The sequence below is a fragment of the Eptatretus burgeri genome, chromosome 11 (assembly GCF_056783735.1).
Source record: "Eptatretus burgeri isolate ZD-2024b chromosome 11, Ebu_testis_v1, whole genome shotgun sequence".
In the NCBI taxonomy this organism is placed as follows: Eukaryota; Metazoa; Chordata; class Myxini; order Myxiniformes; family Myxinidae; genus Eptatretus; species Eptatretus burgeri.
In genome coordinates, this window is record NC_140971.1 from 76,162,391 (window position 1) to 76,185,113 (window position 22,723).

The 22,723-nt window shown below is 42.9% G+C and overlaps 1 protein-coding gene and 1 pseudogene across 1 annotated transcript in view; both read left to right on the top strand.

The window, feature by feature from the left end:
* LOC147017416 (angiopoietin-2-like) overlaps positions 1 to 22,046 on the top strand; it is a 145,435-nt gene extending 123,389 nt beyond the window's left edge. Inside the window, exons 6-9 of the mRNA XM_085847063.1 lie at positions 1,106 to 1,207; positions 17,066 to 17,232; positions 20,030 to 20,160; positions 20,833 to 22,046. Of these exons, the coding sequence (XP_085703189.1) occupies positions 1,106 to 1,207; positions 17,066 to 17,232; positions 20,030 to 20,160; positions 20,833 to 21,002 (570 nt within the window). The 3' untranslated portion in view covers positions 21,003 to 22,046. The remainder of the gene's footprint in view (positions 1 to 1,105; positions 1,208 to 17,065; positions 17,233 to 20,029; positions 20,161 to 20,832) is intronic.
* On the top strand, positions 9,946 to 10,091 carry LOC147017417 (signal recognition particle RNA; annotated as a pseudogene).
* Positions 22,047 to 22,723: the final 677 nt, after the last annotated feature.

Here is a 22,723-nt window from a genome sequence, read left to right on the forward strand (position 1 = left end):
ATGTAGGGAGGTTTGGAGATGAGGTTCTGCCAAAAACTCGATCGGCCATTGTTTCATTTCCATGTCTCATTGCGTCCAACAAAGCTCTGCAGAACCATGTGCTCGCATGACCTCAGCAGAGCCTGGCACGGTTTCTCTCTGCCCTCTGTGATTGAAGGACACAGGAAATTGCATTTGGCGGCCGCATTAGACAGGTATCATTCCGCTGAAATAAGAGTCAGTGGGGCTTTTTGTCAACTGATTTGGACAGCTGATGGGACAAGTGAGCTCAGATTGTAAAAATATATATTTTTTTAAGTATTATTCTGCGGACCATCTGTCTGCGAGGATTACATGGTAGTTATTCGTGAATAGCTCATTAGAGAGATTCTCATTGTGGTCATTTTCGAGACGTCCAGTGGAAAAACAATACAAGTCCTGCTATTTGCTAAATGAGTTTTCTTGGCTTTGGTGCACTTCCAAAAACATTTATTTCTGTTTCAGGGAAGTGTGTCTGACAGGTCTACGGTAACAGCTTACGAGTGTAGTTTTTGCAGTTATCAACAATCATTTTTGGGGGGATGGGGGGGATGGTGCACAAGATTTTGGTTTTCTTTTATTTTTTTTCCTCCTCCTGACCACATGTTTCTATTTAGTGAGCTGGCTTCTTGTAGCTTGTAGCTTGTCCTCTGTTGCCATGTGTCAAAAAGTTTTAATCAACCACGTTGGCACGACTTTGCCGCATGTTTTCCTGCACGTTTCCTGCCTACTGGAGTTGGACCGATTGTGACGATCACACGAGGATGATTGTAATAGTAGCCCCAAGAGCTGATGGGAAAATTGTGCTCTTGCAGTTTAGAATTGCTCCCTTAAAGTTCCACGTGAGCGAATAAACAATGGTTTGGCTCGATCACCAAGAATGTTGCACAAAATGTCAAAGACCTACATTATAACATATTTCGGATGGGAAAGTTATTGAATGGGGATGTACATTTCAGGTGGGGAGGGATTGGTTGAGGGGAACTTCTGGAAATTGTTTAATCATATGTCATGGTGTTGATTGGTTGATGTGCCTTGCACTTCTTTTGCGATGGGGTTTGCAGCTTTGTGTGCACTCACACTGCAGGTTTTCTGTGACATGGAAACAGCTGGAGGGGGTTGGACGCGCATCCAGCACCGGGAAGATGGCACTTTGGACTTTCACCGCTCCTGGGAAGAATATAAGCAGGTAAACTATGGCAGAGCATGTGGAACAGGCGATCATAAAATGATAGGTCAGATAACTCCCAGCAGATAAATATATTTCCAGGCCATATCCACTCGAAACAGGTTGACAAGGTTTGGCTGGGTATACTGAAAGTTTTCCTCCAATGAAGAGTGTTAAAGTCACAGCTAACTAGAGGTCATCACTCTTGAATGCAGGAAAATACTTGGCAAACCTATTCATCACAATTAATCACAGAGCGGTGTGAATTATTGGAGTTGAGCATTGAGTTAATGCTTTGGGAGGGTAACAAGGAAAGGGTTTCTGACAGAATCTGTGCAACCTGGGGAGGCAGAGACAGGGTTGAGAAGTGAGATGGAAGGAGGAGCAAGACCAGAATAGAGCCAGTAAGAAACAGCATGGCCATGCCAACCTGCATATGGTGAGCAAGAAGCAGACCCTGAGACTCTGCTTCCTGACACAAGATTCCAATAACATGGAAGGCCTTAGATTCCAGGGACTCAACAAAAGGGGTGGGCAAGATTGGAAGCAGCAACACCGATCCACAGTGGGGTGCCATATTCCATGATACTTCAGATGAAGGCTTTGTATACTGCTATACATTGAGGGTGACAGAGGATGAACTTAGCCCTGCAGAAAATTCTAAAGTGACAGCTTTTGAAGCCAGCTTGGAGATATTATCTGCGAAAGACATTATAGCTGATAGTATGGACCAGTAGCTCCAGAGACTGTATATATTTTCCAGAGGTTGAACACAGAAATAAATTGGAGCATTTACCTGCTGTTACTTAGGCGGGACATGGACTTCCTTGTACTAAAAGGTATGTTCAATGGAGATGACGAGTTGCTTATTTTCTCTGGATTGGCAAAGAGGAATACTGACTGCGACAGCCTGCTTGGAATGCGGATGTGGAATTATCCTACACAGATTGAAGTTGCTGCAAAGGATTTTGTCGTGAGAAAGACGTGTCATTGATTGTGTGTGTGTGTATATATATATATATATATATATATATATATATATATATATATATATATATATATATATATATATATATATATATATATATACATATATATATATATATACGTATATATATACGTATATACATATACACACACACACACACACACACACACACACACACACACACACACACACACACAAAGAGGATCAGTCATAAAATACAACTTCAAGGGGTACTGACCTCAAGAGGCACAACATGGGATGGCATTCCATACAATGCATCCCACTGCTTGTGAGGCTGTGAGTAGTTTCAAAATCAGGAAGGGGTGCATAACAGATCAAATGCATGGAAGTTATATAGTAATATACACTTGACCTCTTGTTTAAGATTGAGGGCATCCATCCATAGTTGACACAAAAGAAGAAGCATGTCCAAGGTGGAATGATCTGGGAAGGAAGCCAAACTGTTGATCAGATATCAGAGAGTTATGGAAAACATCAGTCTTGTGATCTGCTAAACTTATTGATTCCATTACTTTGTTTATGCTCGGGAGAAGGCTGACTGGTCTATGGTGAAGAGGGTTAGTTTTGGCATTGTTCTTATGAACTGGGGTGTTGTTGGTACTTTCCGAAAATCCAGGCAGGTAGCCTTCAGAGAAACTGGAAAATAGTCGAGAAATATGAGTAGTCAAGGTGGATGAATTTTTTTTTTTGTGTATGAGAGTACTTATACTGTCAGGACCACTAGCATTGGAGGAGAAAGATGACCAACTGCCACAAATCTATTCTGGAGGTTAAAGACCTGTGAGTTCAAACTTCATGTGGGCTGGATGCTTAATTCTGGCTCCTCTGAAGTCATCAACACAATTGCTATGAGCTTTGTAGAGACACGACATATTCCCATGAGTGTGGTTGGATATCTATAAGGAAAAGGCAAGCTGGTTTCTGGCAAATAGTTTCTGGAAAAATGTTGCCTCCCCGCATTCATCATTGTACCAAGAGCAAAATGTTTAGCACGATAGATGAATACATGGAGAAATAGAGGGGACAGTAGTTTGTTGAGAAATGAGTCCCATGCATTGTCTATATCTGGAGACAGAGATAGTAGACTAGTTAGTGGAAGAGATGGTGGACTGTCGACCAGATCAAACTGCCTGATTAAACCTCCAGATACGGCAACACCTTGGCAGATCCCAAAAGACCACCAGTGAGCAAACACTTTCAGGAGTACATGATTTGATGAGCCAAGAGGGTGGGGAGGAAGAACTAGAAATGTTGGAGCAAAAGTTGGACATGGTTAAGTCGATCAGAGTGAGGAAATGCCGGTTGGAAATCTTACATATTGGGTGAGACCCAAAGTATCAGAAATAGCATTTCCTGCAATATCATGGAGTGATGTGTGCAGAAAATTCTAAGCCAACTGGAAGGGTGACAGTTGAAGATTAGGAAAAGTGGGTATGAGAAGATAGAAGGCAGTCTGCATTGGCTGAGAGAGCCTCATGCAGGCCCGTCGCTAGGGGGGGGGGGGCATTTGGGTGCAATGCCACCCATGGCACATCTGGTGCCCCCCCACGTGTACGCCACCCATTTATGCCCTGTTGCACCTGTGAACAACTTAGTGTTTAAGGATGAGCGCCCACTGTGAACTTGCTGTTTAAGAGTTCACCTGTGTGAACTAAAACCCTTATTCCAGATGTTCAACATGGTGAATAATAAGGCCTTCTTGGATAAACTGTTCTTTAATAATATCCTTATTTGAATAACAGTCAAGAGATAAGTGTGTGCTGCCAGCGCATCTCCAAAAGCAATTGGCAAGACAATAGTCCAAGACCACAAGATAAAAGATAATAACTCAAGCACCAACGCCAGCAGTCAAGACCTCGTGTCGAATGTCGATGTTGTGGGTGGTTATATATATCGTGGATCATTTAGTTTTAAGGAATAGCCAATCAGCGTATTCGATATGGAGACCCTATTGAGCAGGTTACCTGATTGGTTGTAAGTTAGGTATAAATGTAATATAGTCATAATATGATAATATGATTAAGGAAAAGACATAAATTTACATTATTAAAGATGAAGTGCACGTGCACCACGTGACCTTCACAACCCATCAACCCTCCATCTTACAAAATAAATTTTATAATAAAAATTAAAAATATGTGTGTTTGCAATCGTGCTTACATTTGAAATTATGCAGATAAAACCTGTTTTTGATGCATGCATCATTTAATAAATAAAACCGTCAACCGTCAAATCTCGCGAGTCGCAAGATTAGTGACGCGAGTCACGAGGGATGAATCACAGAGCACGAGCTTGCAGCAGGAGAAAAAGACGTGGATGATGGATACACGAAAATGGCTCAGAAAAGGAAAAAATGCAACTGACGAAAATGAAGAAGATGATGAAAGACATGTTGTGGGAGGAGTTGGAGGAGGAGGAGGCGGAAAAGACGATTATGTCGATGAAATACTGACAGAAACTGGCCAAACTGGCCAAGCCAGCAACGTCAGCCCTGCAGCTGGAGCCCCAACGCAGGCAGCCGAGTTGCCACGCTCGGCGGTGGCCTCGGGATCGGGTGTGACTGTCAAGCCGCTTCCCGATGATCTTGGAAGTGAGAGACCGAATCAAGTTGTTCTACAGCGGTACCCTGGCCATCTGTTGCAGAACAAGAGTCGCTCGTTTGTGTCCTCGTGGTACCAGACTAATGAATGGCTGGAATACAGTGTGCAGACAGATGCAGCATTCTGCTATCCATGTGGGAAATTTAACACTGCACGTGGCCCAGTGGACTCTACTTTCACAGTGCGAGGCTACCGGAATTGGAAACATGCTGTTGAGAAAGACAGGGGGTTTCACAAACACGCAACTTCAAAGGAATATTTAACTTGTGTTTTGAGGTGGAAGGAGAATGAGAGGCGCATCGATTGTGGTGAGGAGATTTCCACACTCCTCAATGCTGACCAGCTAAATAGAAACCAGTACTATGCGTCTGCTCTTATAGATGTTGTGGGATTTCTCGCCGAAAATCAGATACCTTTTAGAGGGAGCCTTGATAATTTTGAAGATATGTCAGACGGGCACAGTGGGCTCTTCCTCTCGCTTTTAAACTACACACTCAAAAAAGACACCGAGCTTGCCGAAAAAATAAAGCATATCCCACGAAACGCAAGCTATATTAGTCCAGAAATGCAGAATGAACTGATCTGCACATTGAGTAATGTTGTGAAGGATGCCCTCGTGGAAGAAGTAGGCACATCGTGGTTTACCATCAAGGTGGATGGGACGAGGGACCCCATTGAATGTGAGAACATATCAATCATCATTCGCTTTGTATCGGCATCAAATGAAGCAACAGAGCGTCTACTCACAATAGCTACATCCGACACTGGAGATGCAAAAACATTGACAGACCTAATAATTGCAGAGCTGACAAAAACAGGACTTGACACGTCAAAAATATTAAGTCAGGTGTATGACGGGGCTTCGGTAATGGCTGGGAAGCACGGTGGGGTGCAAAAGTTGTTGCAAGAGATATTGGAAAGAGAAATCCCCTATGTGTACTGCTTAAATCACCAACTCCATCTGGTAGTTATCCACGCACTGGCAGCAGAGAAAGCTGTCACTGATTTCCTCGAGGTTTGTTGTTGCCTGTACAAATTCTTCAGAAAGCCCACTATTGCTGCACTGTATAAAGGTGAGCGGTTAAAACGACTTCTTGATCAAAGGTGGACGGGACATTTAGCCACTGTGTCTGTGATCATAGGATCTTTTAAGGATATCACATCCTTACTGTCGGAGATTGATGCAGAGCGTGCCTACGGTGCAGAGATGAGGATGGAGGCTATTGGGCTTTTGCGGGAAGTCTCTGGGCCTGCCTTCATGTTCATTGCTATCTTTGTACAAAAGCTGCTGATGTTGTTAGATGGCCCGAACAGACTCTTGCAGGCAGAGGACATGGACTTGCTAACGGGGTTGGAACTGGTGGCGAGTGCTGCAGAGTGCGTGAAGAAACTCCGCTCTGAGGATGAGTTCACTGATCTGTGGAGCAAGGCCAACGATGCTCGCACTTCTACACCTGCACCACCAAAACGGAGATTCACAATGCATAAGAACTTGGAACAGTTTGTAGTTTTGGAGACTACAGGACAAAACAACGACAATGACAAGACGGAACTGCAGAGGGTTTTTTACAGTGCAATTGACACTGTGCTTGGCGAGATCGCTCAGCGCTTCAGTGAGCGCAACACACAACTCGCCCGTTCACTCACTGCCTTGAATCCTGAAAATGGCACGTTTTTGGATCCCCACTTGCTCCAGCACATCATGACATTAACAAAGTCAACCATCAGTGAAACAGAGTTGCAAAGCAGTTTATTCGCTCACAGACAGAAAAGCAGCCAAACGAGAGATGGACAACACAAAAACTCCTCTCAACATACCACAAAACGCTGGAAGCCATGCCAAGTGTAGTGACTGCTATGAGACTTGGACTAACATTTGGTGCGTCCACTGCCATGTGTGAAAACTCATTCTCAACATTGAGGAATGTCTTCACTGACCATCGACGGTCCATGCGCCATGCACGCAAGGCACAACTTGTACAGCTGGCCTTCGAGAGAGACCTCACACGTAAATGCCTGAATCAATGGAAGGAGAAGGTTCTCAGAAGATTCCACACTGAGACGCGTCACCTGCAGCTCTTCTGACAGCGAGTACAGTGGTATAAAAACTGTACAAGGAGTTCAGATTGTGTGTGTGACTGCTGTTGATGCGTGTGTGGTTGTGGTTGCAGTGTGGTTGTGGTCAGCACCCACCATGGTTGGCTGCTTTGTACTTCTGATGTTTAAGTTAAATGTTGTGTTTGGTGCTTTGCATATCCCATATCTAGTGCTTTGTGCATAACCTTACCTCTGTGTAATTGACTGCTTTAAATGCGGACCTTGTGGTATCTTCAGGCTGGTCGTATTTGCTGTTGATAGTTTCACGTGATGATCGCAGGTCATAGCCGACTGTATCTTATTTCAAAGTGCACTGATTCTGGTGCCAACCTCTCCCGTTTAGTCATTGTATCTCTGGTATATTAATTTTCTAATGCCAATTCTTCACAACACCTTGTATAAGTGCACCTGAATTGGTGCCAATTGTCTAATCATTGAATATTTGCATTGTGAATGTGCCAGTTTGTTGCGGCTCTCCTGCATTCGAATAATTTTAGGCCAAAAACATCGGAACATATTAAATCTAGCTGAGATCAATTTGGTTAGTATGCGATGGCAACCTCAGTATAGATGTGTCAATGCTGCATGAATACAATAGTATACCGGGTTATCAAAAATATTAAATATAATAATTGTGCCCCCCCCCCATCCAGTTCATATGCCCCTCTTAATACTGAGCCCTGGCTACGGGCCTGGCCTCATGCACAGTCATCATGTCGGGAGTGTTGTAGACCATGCAAATAAATGAGAAGGATATGGACCTGGAGACATTCAATATGGATTGGGGGAACACGGTAAGGCAGGGATTATGGGAAAGGAAGGTTTGATGTTGAATACAACACTTCTGCCAGCATGAGCATTGGGAATGTCAAAATAAGAAAAAAAAATAATCATGGAGTGAGATGATTGAACCTGGGACATCCTATAAAATCAATGTTTGTTTGACAGATATATCTGAAGATGAGGTAGCAACCTGTAGGGAGAGATTCAGCAGATTGGTGTGTCAACCTTTGATCTGGCATACCCAATGGAAAGGGTTGGGTGGTACATTGCTGGGCACATGGGGGAATGAGTAATGGGGTGAGGGAAGGATTGGTGTTTTGATGTACAGGACATGGAAGTAGGGGCTGATGTGAGAGCAGGTCAAGGGGTTTCGACAGGAGATGTGGTGGCACTAGGGCATGGTCGAAGTTAAGAACAGAACAGAGAGGAAGGGTGGGTGGAAGTTTATCAAGAAAGATGGACCAGTGTGTATACATCAACAGTAACACTTTCCATCTCAAGAACCTAGATTAGCAATGTGGTCACAAACAATTTTTTTTGAAGACTTCTAGGAAGGCGACACTATTTGCATGGCCAAGCAATATTCATGGACCTATTTACTACTCGAGAAATGAGGGTGGGCATGGTAGGAGACAGAAAGAGACACAAAGAGAGGACAGTCGTTTAAAAAAATTCGCACCTGTTTCCGAAGGAAATAGGCAAAGCCTAGAAATTAATGAAACCAATTAGAATTACTCTTTAAAACCCTTTAGAATTACCCTTTAGAATCACCGATTAGAATCACCCTTTAGAATTACCCTTTGGAATTACCCTTTAGAATTACCTTTTAGAACTACCCTTAAGAATTACCTTTTAGAACTACCCTTAAGAATTACCTTTTAGAACTTACCTTAGAACTAACAGCTCCCGCCCCTTTTGTCTCATGCCCCCCTTGCTGTGCGTTGTGTGTTAGCTCTCACACGAGCCTCAACAAGGTATACAAAAAAAAAACGCTTTCGAATAACTCTTTAGAATGCTTTAGAATTTCCCTTTATAATTACCCTTTAGTATTACCCATTAGAATTGCCCTTTAGTATTACCGATTGGAATTTCCATTTAGAATTACCCTTTAGTGTTACCCATTAGAATTGCCCTTTAGCATTACCTCTTGGAATTTCCATTTAGAATTACCCTTTAGAATTACCCTTTGGAAGCCATGAGAACTTCCCCTTCAGTATTACCCTTCAGAATTACCCTTCAGAAACCTTTATAACTCCCCTTCAGAACCCATTAGAATTACCCTTTAGAACCCTTTATAACTCCCCTTTAGAACCCATTAGAATTACCCTTTAGAATTACCCTTGAGAATTACCCACAAAGAGAGGACAGTCGTTTAAAAAAAATTCGCACCTATGTCTGAAGGAAATCGGCAAAGCCTAGAAATTCATGAAATCAACTAAAATTACTCTTTAAAACCCTTTGGAATTATCCTTTAGAACCCCCTAGAATTACTCTTTAGAATCACCCTTTAGAATTACCCTTTAGAACTACCCTTTAGAATCACCCTTTAGAACTATCCTTTAGAATTACCCTTCAGAATTACCCTTTGGAATTACCCTTTAGAATCACCCTTTAGAATTACCCTTTGGAATTACCTTTAAGAATCACCCTTTGGAATTACCCTTCAGAACCCTTGAGAATTACCCTTTAGTATTACCCTTTAGAATTAGACGTTAGAAGCCTTTAGAATTACCTTTTAGAACCCTTTAGAATTACCCTTTAGAAAACTTTATAACTCCCCTTTTGAACCCATTAGAATTACTCTTAAGAATCACCCTTTAGAATTACCCTTTAGAATTACCCTTTAGAATTACCCACAAAGAGAGGACAGTCATTTAAAACAAGCTCAAATGAGCTAAGATCCTCGTCCTCTTTATGATGACATCATAAAAACGAATATGACGTCATTGTGATGTTTCAGGTTTGCGATCAATTAATTGTGCTAATGCCCGGCTTGATTCCCGCAAACTAAATTCAAACAGCTTGCCTAGTTTCGGAGATAATGGTATAGGCGATTTCCATTAGCAGCGATATTATGACGTCAACTTTTTTTTCTAGGAAGAATTTCCAAAATCGGACATGGTTACTGCCTGTACGTGGGCTTTCTGCATATAAATGGCAAGTTTCACAAAGATCCGATGAAAACTCTGGGTTGTGAAACAAAAAATGTCAAAAAATAGGAATGACGTCATAAAAATTGACATGACGTCATAATGATGTATCATATGTAGACCGGGCGTAGTGGCGTGCGCCTGTAATCCGGCTACTCGGAGGCTTGGGTTGGAGGATCGCTTGAGGACGGGAGCTCTGCTTTGCGCTGGGCCGCGCTATGGGAGGGTGTACGGCAGCCCGGAATCATGGCGAAACCCAATCCTTATCCCTGTGTCGTAAGAGGCGACCAGGGTTGCGTCAGGAAGGGCATCCGGCGTAAAACCTGTATGTGGATCATAACGGATTATCCGCTGTGGCGACCCCTAACGGGAGCAGCCGAAAGACGAACAACAAGTGATGTATCATATGTGAGGTAATTCATCTCTGTTAATGCCCTGTTCAATTCCCGCAAACAGAATTCAAAAAGCTTGCCTAGTTTCGGAGAGAATTTTTCGGCAATTTCCATTAGGCCTTAGTTATTTTATAACTTGGTTTACGCAGTTCTTCAGCTAAAATGTAGGGTCGGTAGGTTGAAATATAAATATAATTTCAATTTTTAGAAATAATATATTTTTATGATTTTTTTTCAGATGTTCCATGGAAAAGACAAGGGTAGGTGGGGAGGGGGGGGGGGAATAAATATAAATCCCGGACCAGGAGGATCTTTCAAAACATTGAAGATGGAAAACCATTCAAATGCAGGGTGCCATTGTTCACTGTATCATCTGATGTGAAAAACAATAAAGAAGGATTAAAACTTGTTTTTACAATATAGTCTGGCATGTTTTTCTTGTAGGAACCTGTTGGATCATCAAACAAATGGAAACAATGCTGAGAAAATTGCTGTCCAAGTCGTAGATGTGTGCGTGCACACCAGTGCATAGTGCTGGATATGATAAAAAAAAAGGTGTCTAGTCCGAATCAACACGCTCAAAACGGTCAATCAGAGCCATAACCAGCTTAGTTTTCAGTGGGCATCTGATCGTACCATCTTCCCATCCACATGAGCACATCAAAGGCTGATTTCTGGTCCGTTGAAGGCTGAATATCAGCATCTCGCAGGGAAACTTTGAAGTACTTGGCACCGAAATCTTTCAATACGAACAGCGGTGTACAACTTTCGATGGAAACAAAATCGGCACGATCGAGAGTAGCGTGCGAATCATCCCTGCTGCTGCACTGAATTGATGCAATAGTTCGGCCAGAATATACGGCGTCAAGATGTTGCGTGATTAAATCACCAATACAGTCACTCGAATTTATACCGCTGACATACTTCTTACCAACTCATGGCTCGCAGACGTCTTCTCCTGTCACACTGACCGTGTGGCCCTAAATGGAGTTCTTTCATCCCCTCTTCCTGTCCAGGCTGGAGTTCCTCAAGGTAGCGTTCTGGGCCCTGTTCTTTTTCTGGTTTTCATCAATGATCTCTCCGACTCTCTGGAAAATCCTCTATATCTGTTTGCTGATGACTCCACCCTCTGGCGTACCATCTGTCATCCCTCAAACCGGCAAGCAGCAGCTTATTCACTCACGGCAGATCTGGGTAAAATCACAAACTGGTCCAACATGTGGAACATGTCTTTCAATCCGGACAAATCTCACACTCTCACTATGTCTCTTCAAAAGGACCGTTTAGAAAATCCCCCCATCCACTTTTTCAACAATCCTCTGGAAGAAGTCCTTTCTTTCAAGCTTCTGGGTCTCACTATCTGCCATGACCTTTCCTGGGAAAGCCACATTTCAAACCTCGCCTCCAAAGCCAGTCGCCGACTGGGAATCCTCCGTCGTGTAAAGTCCTTCCTCGGCCTACCTGAGATCCTGACCACTTACAAAGCTTTTGTCCGCAGCCTGATGGAGTACTGCTCTCCCCTCTGGGCTGGTGCTCCTGTCTCCCACCTTTCTCGGCTTCGCGCTGTAGAAACCAGGGCATTTCGGATCATTGGCATCTCCCGCAATGAGGCTGAGTCTTTGGGCCTCTCACTCAATCACCGCAGGTTGGTCGGTGGTCTTTCTGTCTTCTACCGTCTCCTCTCCAGCCTCGCCCACCAGCTCTCTCTGCGATTTGTCCCCACCACATTTCCGCAGGGTGATCGAGGTCCGCCAAAAACCCCCTTCTGGTAAAACTAACAAAATCACGAATCACTGCTCACCTTCACTCTTTCATTCCACTTTTTTCCCGCCTTTGGAATAAACTCCCTCACTCTATTCATTCCCATTCTTCCCTCCAGGCCTTCAAAACAGCTGTTCACCACCACCTCTTATCATCCCCCATCCAAATCCTCGACCTTTTCTACCCCCGATAATCCACCCAAGCCCACCTCCTTCAAATTCCCTGCTTTCCTTCCTGAAAGTCCCTGTAATGTCCATCTTCTGTTCCCCATGTTCCCCGTCCCATCCCTCTCCCTTCCACAGATCTCCTAATGTCTCTGTTCCCCACTGTTTCATCCTTTCCACTCTCTCCTCTCTTGTCTCATGTCCCCCATGATGTGTGTTGTGTGTTAGCTCTCACACGAGCCTCGACAAGGTATACAAAAAAAAACAAAAACAAAATCAATCACTTTCGCCCCAGAAACAACAGTCAATCTGAACCACGCTGGCCACTGCTCAGACGCCATGACCGAAGACGACTGCGCAGTTCTACTGCGCAGCTCGGTTAAAGGTGACTCGGCATTTTGTTGCGCGCACACGAAATTGTATTTTGAAAATAAATGCTGACGTTTACATTTCGGGTTTTGAAACTTTTGCACCTTCGGCGGAAAATGTATAAATATAAAAGGCTAAAAATGTGTTTTATATTTATATTTCATTTCGGCAAATATACCGTCGGCGGATCTGTAAACCAAGTTATAAAATAACTAAGGCCTTATCGGAGATATTCTGACGTCATAACTTTTTTCTAGGAGGAATTTTCAAAATCGGAGATGGTTACTGTCTGCGCAGGGTATTTTTTACATATACATGCCAAGTTTCAGGAAGTTTCAATGAAAACTGTAGGCTGTGAAACAAAAAAGTCCACAAGAAGAAGATGAAGAACAACAACGTGAGTAAGACTTAGAGATCCTCCACGAGGATCTAAAAATTTGCACCTGTGTCCGAAGGAAATAGGCAAACTCTCGAAATTAATGAAACCAATTAGAATTACTCTTTAAAACCCTTTGGAATTACCCTTTAGAACCCCCTTGAATTACCCTTTAGAATCACCCTTTGGAATTACCCTTTAAAACTACCCATTAGAATTACCCTTTAGAATCACCCTTTGGAATTACCCTTGAGAATTACCCACAAAGAGAGGACAGTCGTTTAAAAAAAATTCGCACCTGTGTCTGAAGGAAATAGGCAAAGCCTAGAAATTAATGAAACGAATTAAAATTACTCTTTAAATCCCTTTGGAATTACCCTTTAGAACCTCCTAGAATTACCCTTTAGAATCACCCTTTGGAATTACCTTTTAAAACTACCCTTTAGAATTACCCTTTGGAACTACCCTTTAGAATTACCCTTTAGAATTACACCTTTAGAATTACCCTTTGGAACCCCCTATAATTACCCTTTTGAATCACCCTTTAGAATCATCCTTTAGAATTACCCTTTAGAACTACACTTTAGAATTACCCTTTAGAATTACCCTTCAGAATCACCCTTTAGAATTACCTTTTAGAACTACCCTTTAGAACTATCCTTTGGAATTACCCTTTCGAACCCATGAGAATTACCCTTTAGCATTACCCTTTAGAATGATACTTTAGAAGCCTTTAGAATTACCCTTTTGAACCCTTTAGAAATACCTTTTAGAATCACCCTTTATAATTACCCTTTAGAACCCATGAGAATTACACTTTAGTATTACCCTTTAGAATTACACTTTACAACCCTTCAGAATTACCCTTGAGAACCCTTTATAATTTCGTTGTAGAACCTTCTACAATTACCGTTTGGAATTACCCTGTGGAATTGCCCTCTATAATTACCCCCTATAATTACCCTCCATAATTACCCTCTATAATTACCCTTTATAACTACCCTTTGGAATTGCCCTCAATAATTACCCTACATAATTACCCTTTATAATTACCCTCTATAATTACCCTTTATAATTACCCAACATAATTATCCTTTATAATTATCCTCTATAATTACCCTCGATAATTATCCTCGATTATTACCCTCCATAATTACCCTTTATAATTACCCTCTATAACTACCCTTCATAACTACCCTTTGGAATTGCCCTCCATAATTACCCTTTAAAAATACCCTCTATAATTACGCTTTATAATTACCCTTTATAATTACCCTCTATAATTATCCTCAAATTACTCTGTATAATTACTCTCAAATTATCCTCTATAATTATCCTCTATAATTATCCTTTATAATTACTCTCCATAATTACCCTTGGGAATTACCCTCCATAATTATCCTCTATAATTAGCCTTTATAATTACTCTCCATAATTACCCTTTGGAATTACCCTCCATAATTATCCTCTATAATTACCCTCCACAATTATCCTCTATAATTACACTTAATAATTACCCTTTCGAATTACCCATTAGAACCCTTTACAATTACTCATTAGAACCCTTTGGCATTACCCATTAGAACCCTTTAGAATTACTCATTAGAACCCTTTAGAATGACTCATTAGAACACTTTGGCATTACCCATTAGAACCCTTTTCGAATTACCCAGTAGAACCCTTTCGAATTACCCATTAGAACCCTTTAGAATTACTCATTAGAATCCTTTAGTATTACCCATTAGAACCCTTTAGAATTACCCATTAGAACCCTTTAGAATTACCCATTAGAACCCTTTAGAATTACTCCTTGGAACCCTTTAGAATTACCCATTAGAACCGTTTAGACTTACTCATTAGAAACCCTTGAGAATTACCCATTAGATCCCTTTATAATTACTCATGAGACCCTTCAGAATTGCCCATTAGAACCCTTTAGAATTACCCATTCGAACCCTTTAGAATTACCCATTGGAACTCTTTAGAATTGCCCATTGGAACCCTTTAGAATTACCCATTCAAACTCTTTAGAATTACCCATTGGAACCCATTAGAATTACCCATTGAAACCCTTTAGAACTACTCTTTAGAACCATTCAGAATTAAACATGGTGGATGAGAAAGACGGTTCTTCTTAATTTTGATGAATGGAAGGACATCGCCAAATATTGAAGTGGCTTTACTCCTTAAAAACAGAAGATTTATTTGGTACAGGTAAGAAAGGTAAAAAGAGAGTAAGGTAAGTTGAAATCGAACATTAGGGTGGACAGAAACTATGTTGATAATGTTAAAACTAACACTTTTGTGGCACAGAAGGGTGGAAAGCTGAGCTGGACACGGAAAGAAAAAATACAAATAAACAATGAATGAGGCCTGCTGAGACTTAGTAATAAACACGAACCACCATCAAACAGGTCTACAAAGATGCCTTCACAGCAGTGAATTCCCAAAGACTGCAGAGGACACTGTTAACATTCGACGATTATAATAAAGTAAAAAAACACACAGCTCTTACAAACAAATGGCCAAAAGAAATCCGACCAATAAAACCGAAGCTTTGCAGGAGCGAAAGTGTATCCGAAAGCACTTGAAAACAAAAATGGAAGTTTGCCCAAAGAGGTGGTGCATCGTCAGAATTTCCACCAACCCACTTCGTCATGCAAGCGTGGGAGAGTGACTGGTTTTAAGAAATGAGAAACTATCCATCACATTCAATACACGTAAGCCAATCATATCATTGCCGTCGTTGTGTAGGTGAAGCTGTGCTCTTTTATTATTTTTTTTTGAAGTCAGCCTCTGCTATTGACACTAGTTAAATTATTTAGTGCCGGGTTGAACAAACCAACTTTTTGACAAACATTCTGTTTGTGCTTGGCCCAATTCCATGTAAGAACCAAGAACTAAGAGCCGCATATTTCTTGTATATCAATGAGACTGACCTTAATCCCTGACGAGAGGATCTTATGCCGTGTTCACGCAGGTATCCAATTAAGTAAATTCATATTCCATTAAATTTTTTACCTGGAGTAAGTTTGGGTGTATACATGAAAATATTTAATAGGAGAAAAAAAGTGGCAGGTGTTCGGTGGCAGGTAGCGAACTAGTTGGTTTCTCGAGAAGGCATCGCCGTAAGAATTATTACGGACAGTGTCCTCAGATCGTGAGTCATGAAATGCTTATGCCATGTTCACACTGATGAAATCTGTATTGCCAATCCCCGGTCCCAGATGGAGTAACTAGTCCGAAGCTCTGATGTACTAACTTCCATTCACACTCACTCATCTCAGCTCTTAAAACTTCAGATTTCGTCTGAATTAACAATTTCTCCCCGAACACACCATCCGCTTAAGATATGAAAGGTCGAACACCTACGAGTGGCCTAATGCTCTTAGCAAAGCTCCGGTGAGGGAGACCTGTATAAATAATTCTGCACATTACGTCCTATGAGAGAGCCCTGTGGAACTAATTCTGCAAATAGAGGCCTATAGCGCCTACAGGTGTTGCATATGTATTTTGAAGAGGCCAAGCACAAACGAGAGGCCTATAGATTCCTCAACAGGCCCAAAGTTCCTGTAAGCGATATAGTTACTAGCTGCAGAAGGATGAATTTCCATAATAAAAGGTCGAGTGAACTCCGCATTGATATTTATTTAGCATTTAAATCCAAGGTTTGCACGTAGATCTAACATTAACCATACATGCTCCAGCGCATACGGGGTCATTTTTACAACATGGGATTTGAATTATTCCACGACGTTGTGTTCATGTAATAGCAAAATAAAATTGATGGAAAATGAAAACGAAGCAAAAACATTTGCCGATGTGAAAAGCCAGGGGGTGCGATATCTGCAAAGCAAATGGCTGTGCAGCTAAGTCTGCAGAGCTCCGTGACATGTAATAATGCAAACTTTACAAGCCCTCAGCATCTGCATTCTGACTGGATAGTGTTTTATTTCTTTTCTTATTTTGTTGGAATGTCTCTTATTTTAATGCTTTACGTACCATTGCTCCTGGCAGCTAATATTGTACATCTGGAGCAGCTGTGTTGTGTATGAATAACTGTCAAGGAGTGGTTGGTGTATTTAGAGTGCATTTATAAAGTATATCGCAGAGGTTTGGAATGTCACAGAAAGATGATGGGTGATACACGGCCCTTGTGCCGACATTATCTCTTCCAGGGATTTGGGGAGCCTGGTGGTGAGCATTGGCTCGGCAACGAACCTGTGCACCAGCTGAGCCGCACACGTCCTCAGCAGCTGCGTGTGGAGCTGAGTGACTGGGCCGGTTCACGTGCTTTCTCTCTGTATGACCGCTTTGGCCTGGCCAGCGAGCGACTCAACTACAGGTAGGCCTATACATATCAGGGCCTACAAAGCTCATCCATCTCCAATATCGATCACTTTTGATTCTCTCTTTCTTGCGCTTTCTCATTATATCTATGTCGAGTGGTCACAATCCACACAAATAAAAGTTTCTTTCACTGCAAAATCATGTGACGATGATGAAACGTTCTCGTGTGGTTATTACTGTGGCACAAATGTCATGTTTGCTGACCAACAGGCTCTATACAAGATGCGCTCCGGCATTGCATGTCTCATCACTTGAGTAACACTTCCCTGAATTTTTTGACTTGTCATAATTATTTCTCCAGGAATGGAGAGAGAGAGAGAGAGAGAGAGAGAGAGAGAGAGAGAGAGAGAGAGAGAGAGAGAGAGAGAGAGAGAGAGAGAGAGAGAGAGAGAGAGAGAGAGAGAGAGAAGAGAGAGAGAGAGAGAGAGAGAGAGAGAGAGAGAGAGAGAGAGAGAGAGAGAGAGAGAGAGAGAGAGAGAGAGAGAGAGAGAGAGAGAGAGAGAGAGAGAGAGAGAGAGAGAGAGAGAGAGAGAGAGAGAGAGAGAGAGAGAGAGAGAGAGAGAGAGAGAGACACACACAGAGAGAGAGAGAGAGAGAGAGAGAGAGAGAGAGAGAGAGAGAGAGAGAGAGAGAGAGAGAGAGAGAGAGAGAGAGAGAGAGAGAGAAAGAGACCGAGAGACAGTGAGCGAGAGGGAGAGTGAGCGAGAAGGAGAGAGAGAGAGAGAGAGAGAGAGAGAGAGAGAGAGAGAGAGAGAGAGAGAGAGAGAGAGAGAGAGAGAGAGAGAGAGAGAGAGAGAGAGAGAGAGAGAGACACACACAGAGCAGAGAGAGAGAGAGAGAGAGAGAGAGAGAGAGAGAGAGAGAGAGAGAGAGAGAGAGAGAGAGAGAGAGAGAGAGAGAGAGAGAGAGAGAGAGAGAGAGAGAGAGAGAGAGAGAGAGAGAGAGAGAGAGAGAGAGAGAGAGAGAGAGAGAGAGAGAGAGAGAGAGAGAGAGAGAGAGAGAGAGAGAGAAAAAATTATAATCCTCTTGAAGAAGTTCAGTCACTAAAACCTTTGGGTCTCATTATCAGCTGTGATCTTTCTTGGACAAACCACAGTCACCGACTGGGCACCCTCCATCATGCAAAGTCTTTCCTTGGAACACCTGAAGTCTTATCCACCGACAAGGCTTTTATCCACAGCTCAGTGGAGTACTGCTCTCCCTTCTGGGCTGGCACCCCTGCCTCACAGCTTGCTCAACTTGACGCCATGGATACTAGATACCAAGGCCTTCAAGATTATCGGTATCTCCCACGCTGAAGCTAGGTCTATGGGCATATCACATCGCAGACAGGTCCGTGGTCTGTCTGTCTTCTATCAGTTCTACCGCCTCCTTTCTGGTCTTGCACCCTCTGCTCTTTCCATCGTTTGCCCACCCCAGGTTTCTGCAGGTTGCCAGCAGTCCATCAGCAACCCCCTTTGAGTGAAACTCCCAAAACCCAGAATCGTTGCTCAGCTCCTCATTTGTTTCTCCTTTTTCCCATCCGTGGAACCAACTTCCACATTCTCTTCAATCTCATTCTTCCCTCCAAGTCTTTATGACAGCTCTTCACCACAATTTCAAATCATCCCCCATCCAAAAGCTTGATATTTTCTATCCCCATCAACCCCCTCCCTCTTTCCCAAGCCCACCTCTTTCCAAATTTCCAGTTTTTCCTTCCTGTCAGTTGAATTCTGCATTCATCTTGTCCTTTTTAAGGATTCTTGCCTCCATATCCCTTATTTGTGCAAGTTTCACTCTATTTTTTTCCCTCAACCGTGCCGTTGGTGTATTTCACTCTCCCCCTCTCTTTCTACTGTTCCTTTAGTTATCTTAAGTCCTGATCTATTCTATATTCTGGCTGCTCCACGAGCCTCAACTTGGTATAAAAAATATTCCGACAGTATTGTCTATTTGGTTGCCATGTTCACTGATGACCAGTATTATTTACTTATTATAAACCAGACCAGACCAGTAAACAATAATGAAACTGCTGATCCCTGAAGAAGTTCCACTGGATATGCTGTGATTTGATAATCTAGTTACCCACTCTGAACCTGATCCATGCCTCACCACGACACCTGCACAACTCATGTGAGAGAAATTTTATATATTTATATATATATATATGTTTTAATCTCACATGGAGAATTACTGGGACATTTACAATGCCAAACACAGTGTTGGTTAATGTAGCACCATGCAGAGTGGCCTGCCAAGATGGGCCGGGCCCAAAGCATACTGGCTGTCGATCAGAGGCATCGCTTGAACACAAATGACCACAGACTTGCTGCCCAAGGTAAAACGGCACAGTCCTGCAGTCTCGCGCAGCTCGCCATGTGCCCCATCATCCGAAGCACATGTTGAGACGTCTCCGTAATTGTGAACACTTGGCATGGGGGTATCCTGGGTTACTGCTTGGGAATAATACATGACACCGGAAACGAGATCAGATTTCAAATGCGTTTTTACTCCATCCGTCAGATTATGGCTTTACCACGTTTCATGACTACTTTTTGAAAAATCTCAAATTTTGTGATTTCAGGGATTTGTAGCACTGAGGATGCAAGGATTACTCTGAAAAAAGTTGGTGCACCAACCATGAAGGCACCTTGCTGTAATGCGCTAAAAAAAAAAAAACTACTAGGATCAAACAAACAACCCTTTTGATAAGATTCAATTCCTTAACCACAACATCCAATGATTGCTGTGAAAAACATTTTTCAACAAAACATCAGTATTTCTAACAGATCCTGCCGTGTTCACGTGTGCAGGCTGCTCATTAAAGGCTACAGCGGCACGGCCGGACGTTTCAGTAGCCTCGGCCAAAATGGTCTGGACTTCAGCACACGCGACTCGGATCACGACAACTGCGTGTGCAAATGCTCGCATTTTGCAACGGGTGGTAAGTGCACAAAAGCACGTTCATGAGCAACTGCTTTGATCTGACGAAGCTACTCGCTCATGAAACACCACGAGCTTACCTGAACCGCAACTTCCCTGGTTGTTTGGTAAAATGTGCTTTCTAAACCTTACAGTTTCCACCTGCGATTCCCTTACATGTGTTCACAAATGTGTAGATACAATGGAGATAGTATCACTAACAGACCGGTGTTGACATGACCCGGCAGGTGTCTGCCCTTTCCAACGCTAAGTGAATATCCTTCGATCCACCGAGGCTTTAACTTGCAATGATGCCATTGTTCCCGTCACAGACCTCACTGCCTGAACTTCCATTTGGCTCCCGTATGCAGTGAAACTTAATGTAGCTTGAAATAAGGACCTGGCTTGTGGCTCCACACAGCTCACGAATGCTGCCAGCTGGCATCAAGGTTCAGACTACAGGCCTTGCCAAACCGGCCTTTGAGTGTCGTATGGCCTTCCACCCTCGCTCTACCACCAGACGCATCTTTTAAATGTGAACAATCATGCCAGAGGGTCGTTTGTAGAGAAATTCGGATTCCAAAATCACCGAAATGAATCTGCAAGAACCGCAGACATGAGGTCTAATTATGATAGTCCTCGGGTCTTATTCCAGTGGATTTGCCTACAATTGCTTTTCTTTCCCCCCTCACAGGATGGTGGTTCGATGCCTGTGGCCCTTCCAACCTGAATGGCATGTACTACCCATACGAACAGCACACAGGAAAATTCAACGGCATCAAGTGGCACTACTGGAAGGGCTCGAGCTATTCTCTGAAAGGAACCAGCATGATGATTCGTCCGGCAGGTTTCCAGGCTCGCTGAGTTACCATTTTCAGGCCCCGTTTCCAAAGAGACAAAACACTTTGCTTGAATTATCAAAGCCGCACATGGACATTTTTTCAGTCGGAACTGCGGCCAAATCGCCATGCGTGACCATGCTGTGAAGAAGTTCTTTTAATTGTTTTTTTTCAGAGGTGGACTTGGCTACACCTGCATTGAGAGGCCTTTACGTTCCTGTTTCTCTTCAACGGCAAGAAGCTGCTCCAGCTCTTTGTATCCACCAGGTGCTTGGCAGGAGCACAGTGCCATTTTGAAAGCAAGCTATACGGCAAAAAACCTTGATGATTAAAATGTAATAAGTGTGAGGCATTTTTCACTTACGTTGAGAATTCAAACGCTTTAATCCCATTAAGTATTTAAAATCCAGAGGGCTTTTGTGTCGATGTTTGACTAGCCATTCAGCTTTAAGTCCATGACTATTCCACTGAGGCCTTTTGTGGACTGAGGGAATTTCTTCCCACGTTGGGAAGGTTTGGACAAGAAAAAAAACTTCCCATTTCTCCAACCCGTTATTCCCTTTGCACCTTGTGCTTGCATTGTAACTCATTAAGTATGCAAAGGGATATTCCTGACATGCATTAAGTTAGAGCTACCTGACGTATATTCAACAGTATGTTCCACCAACTTGTGGATTGAGTCATGACTGGAGAGCCAACTGGAAGGTGCCTTGTGTCTTAGTCTCAGCAAATTTGTTTTCAGTTCAACCTCATCCAATCACATTCAACGACATTGCCATGTTTGTCTCATCACCCGAAACGACTGTTCTAATTCATGATATCATGGATTATTATTATTATTATTATTATTATTATTATAGAATAGACAGGGCAATTATAATTAGAGTTAACAGGTTTTACAAGAACACCTACAAGTGTCTGGTGACTCTTTCGATTTTTGCACACTACGTTTGCTGTAATTGTGAGCACATTTGATAGTTATGCACATTTGATGTAAATGAACTCCTCAGGACTCATTGGGCTCAAAGCTAATGCATTTTTATCTTTGTATGCATGTATATTCAGACATATATATATATATATATATATATATATATATATATATATATATATATATATATATATATATATGTGCATGCGTGCACACACACACACACACACACACACACACACACACACACACACACACACAAACACATCTTGTTCTGGTGGCTAAACTATCCTATCATTCATCAACACTCCCACTCTCACTCTCACTCCCACTCCCACTCCCAACTCCCACCCCCACTCTCACTCTCACTCTCACTCCCACTCCCACTCCCACTCTCACTCTCACTCCAACTCCCACTCGCACTCCCAACTCCCACTCTCACTCCCACTCTCACTCCCAACTCCCACTCTCACTCCCACTCCCACTCCCAACTCCCACTCCCAACTCCCACTCTCACTCCCAACTCTCACTCCCAACTCCCACTCCCACTCTCACTCTCACTCCCAACTCCCACTCCCAACTCCCACTCTCACTCCCAACTCCCACTCCCACTCTCACTCCCAACTCCCACTCGCACTCCCACTCTCACTCCCAACTCCAACTCCCACTCCCACTCTCACTCCCAACTCCCACTCGCACTCCCAACTCCCACTCTCACTCCCACTCTCACTCTCACTCCCACTCCCACTCCCAACTCCCACTCCCACTCCCACTCTCACTCTCACTCCCACTCCCACTCCCACTCTCACTCCAAC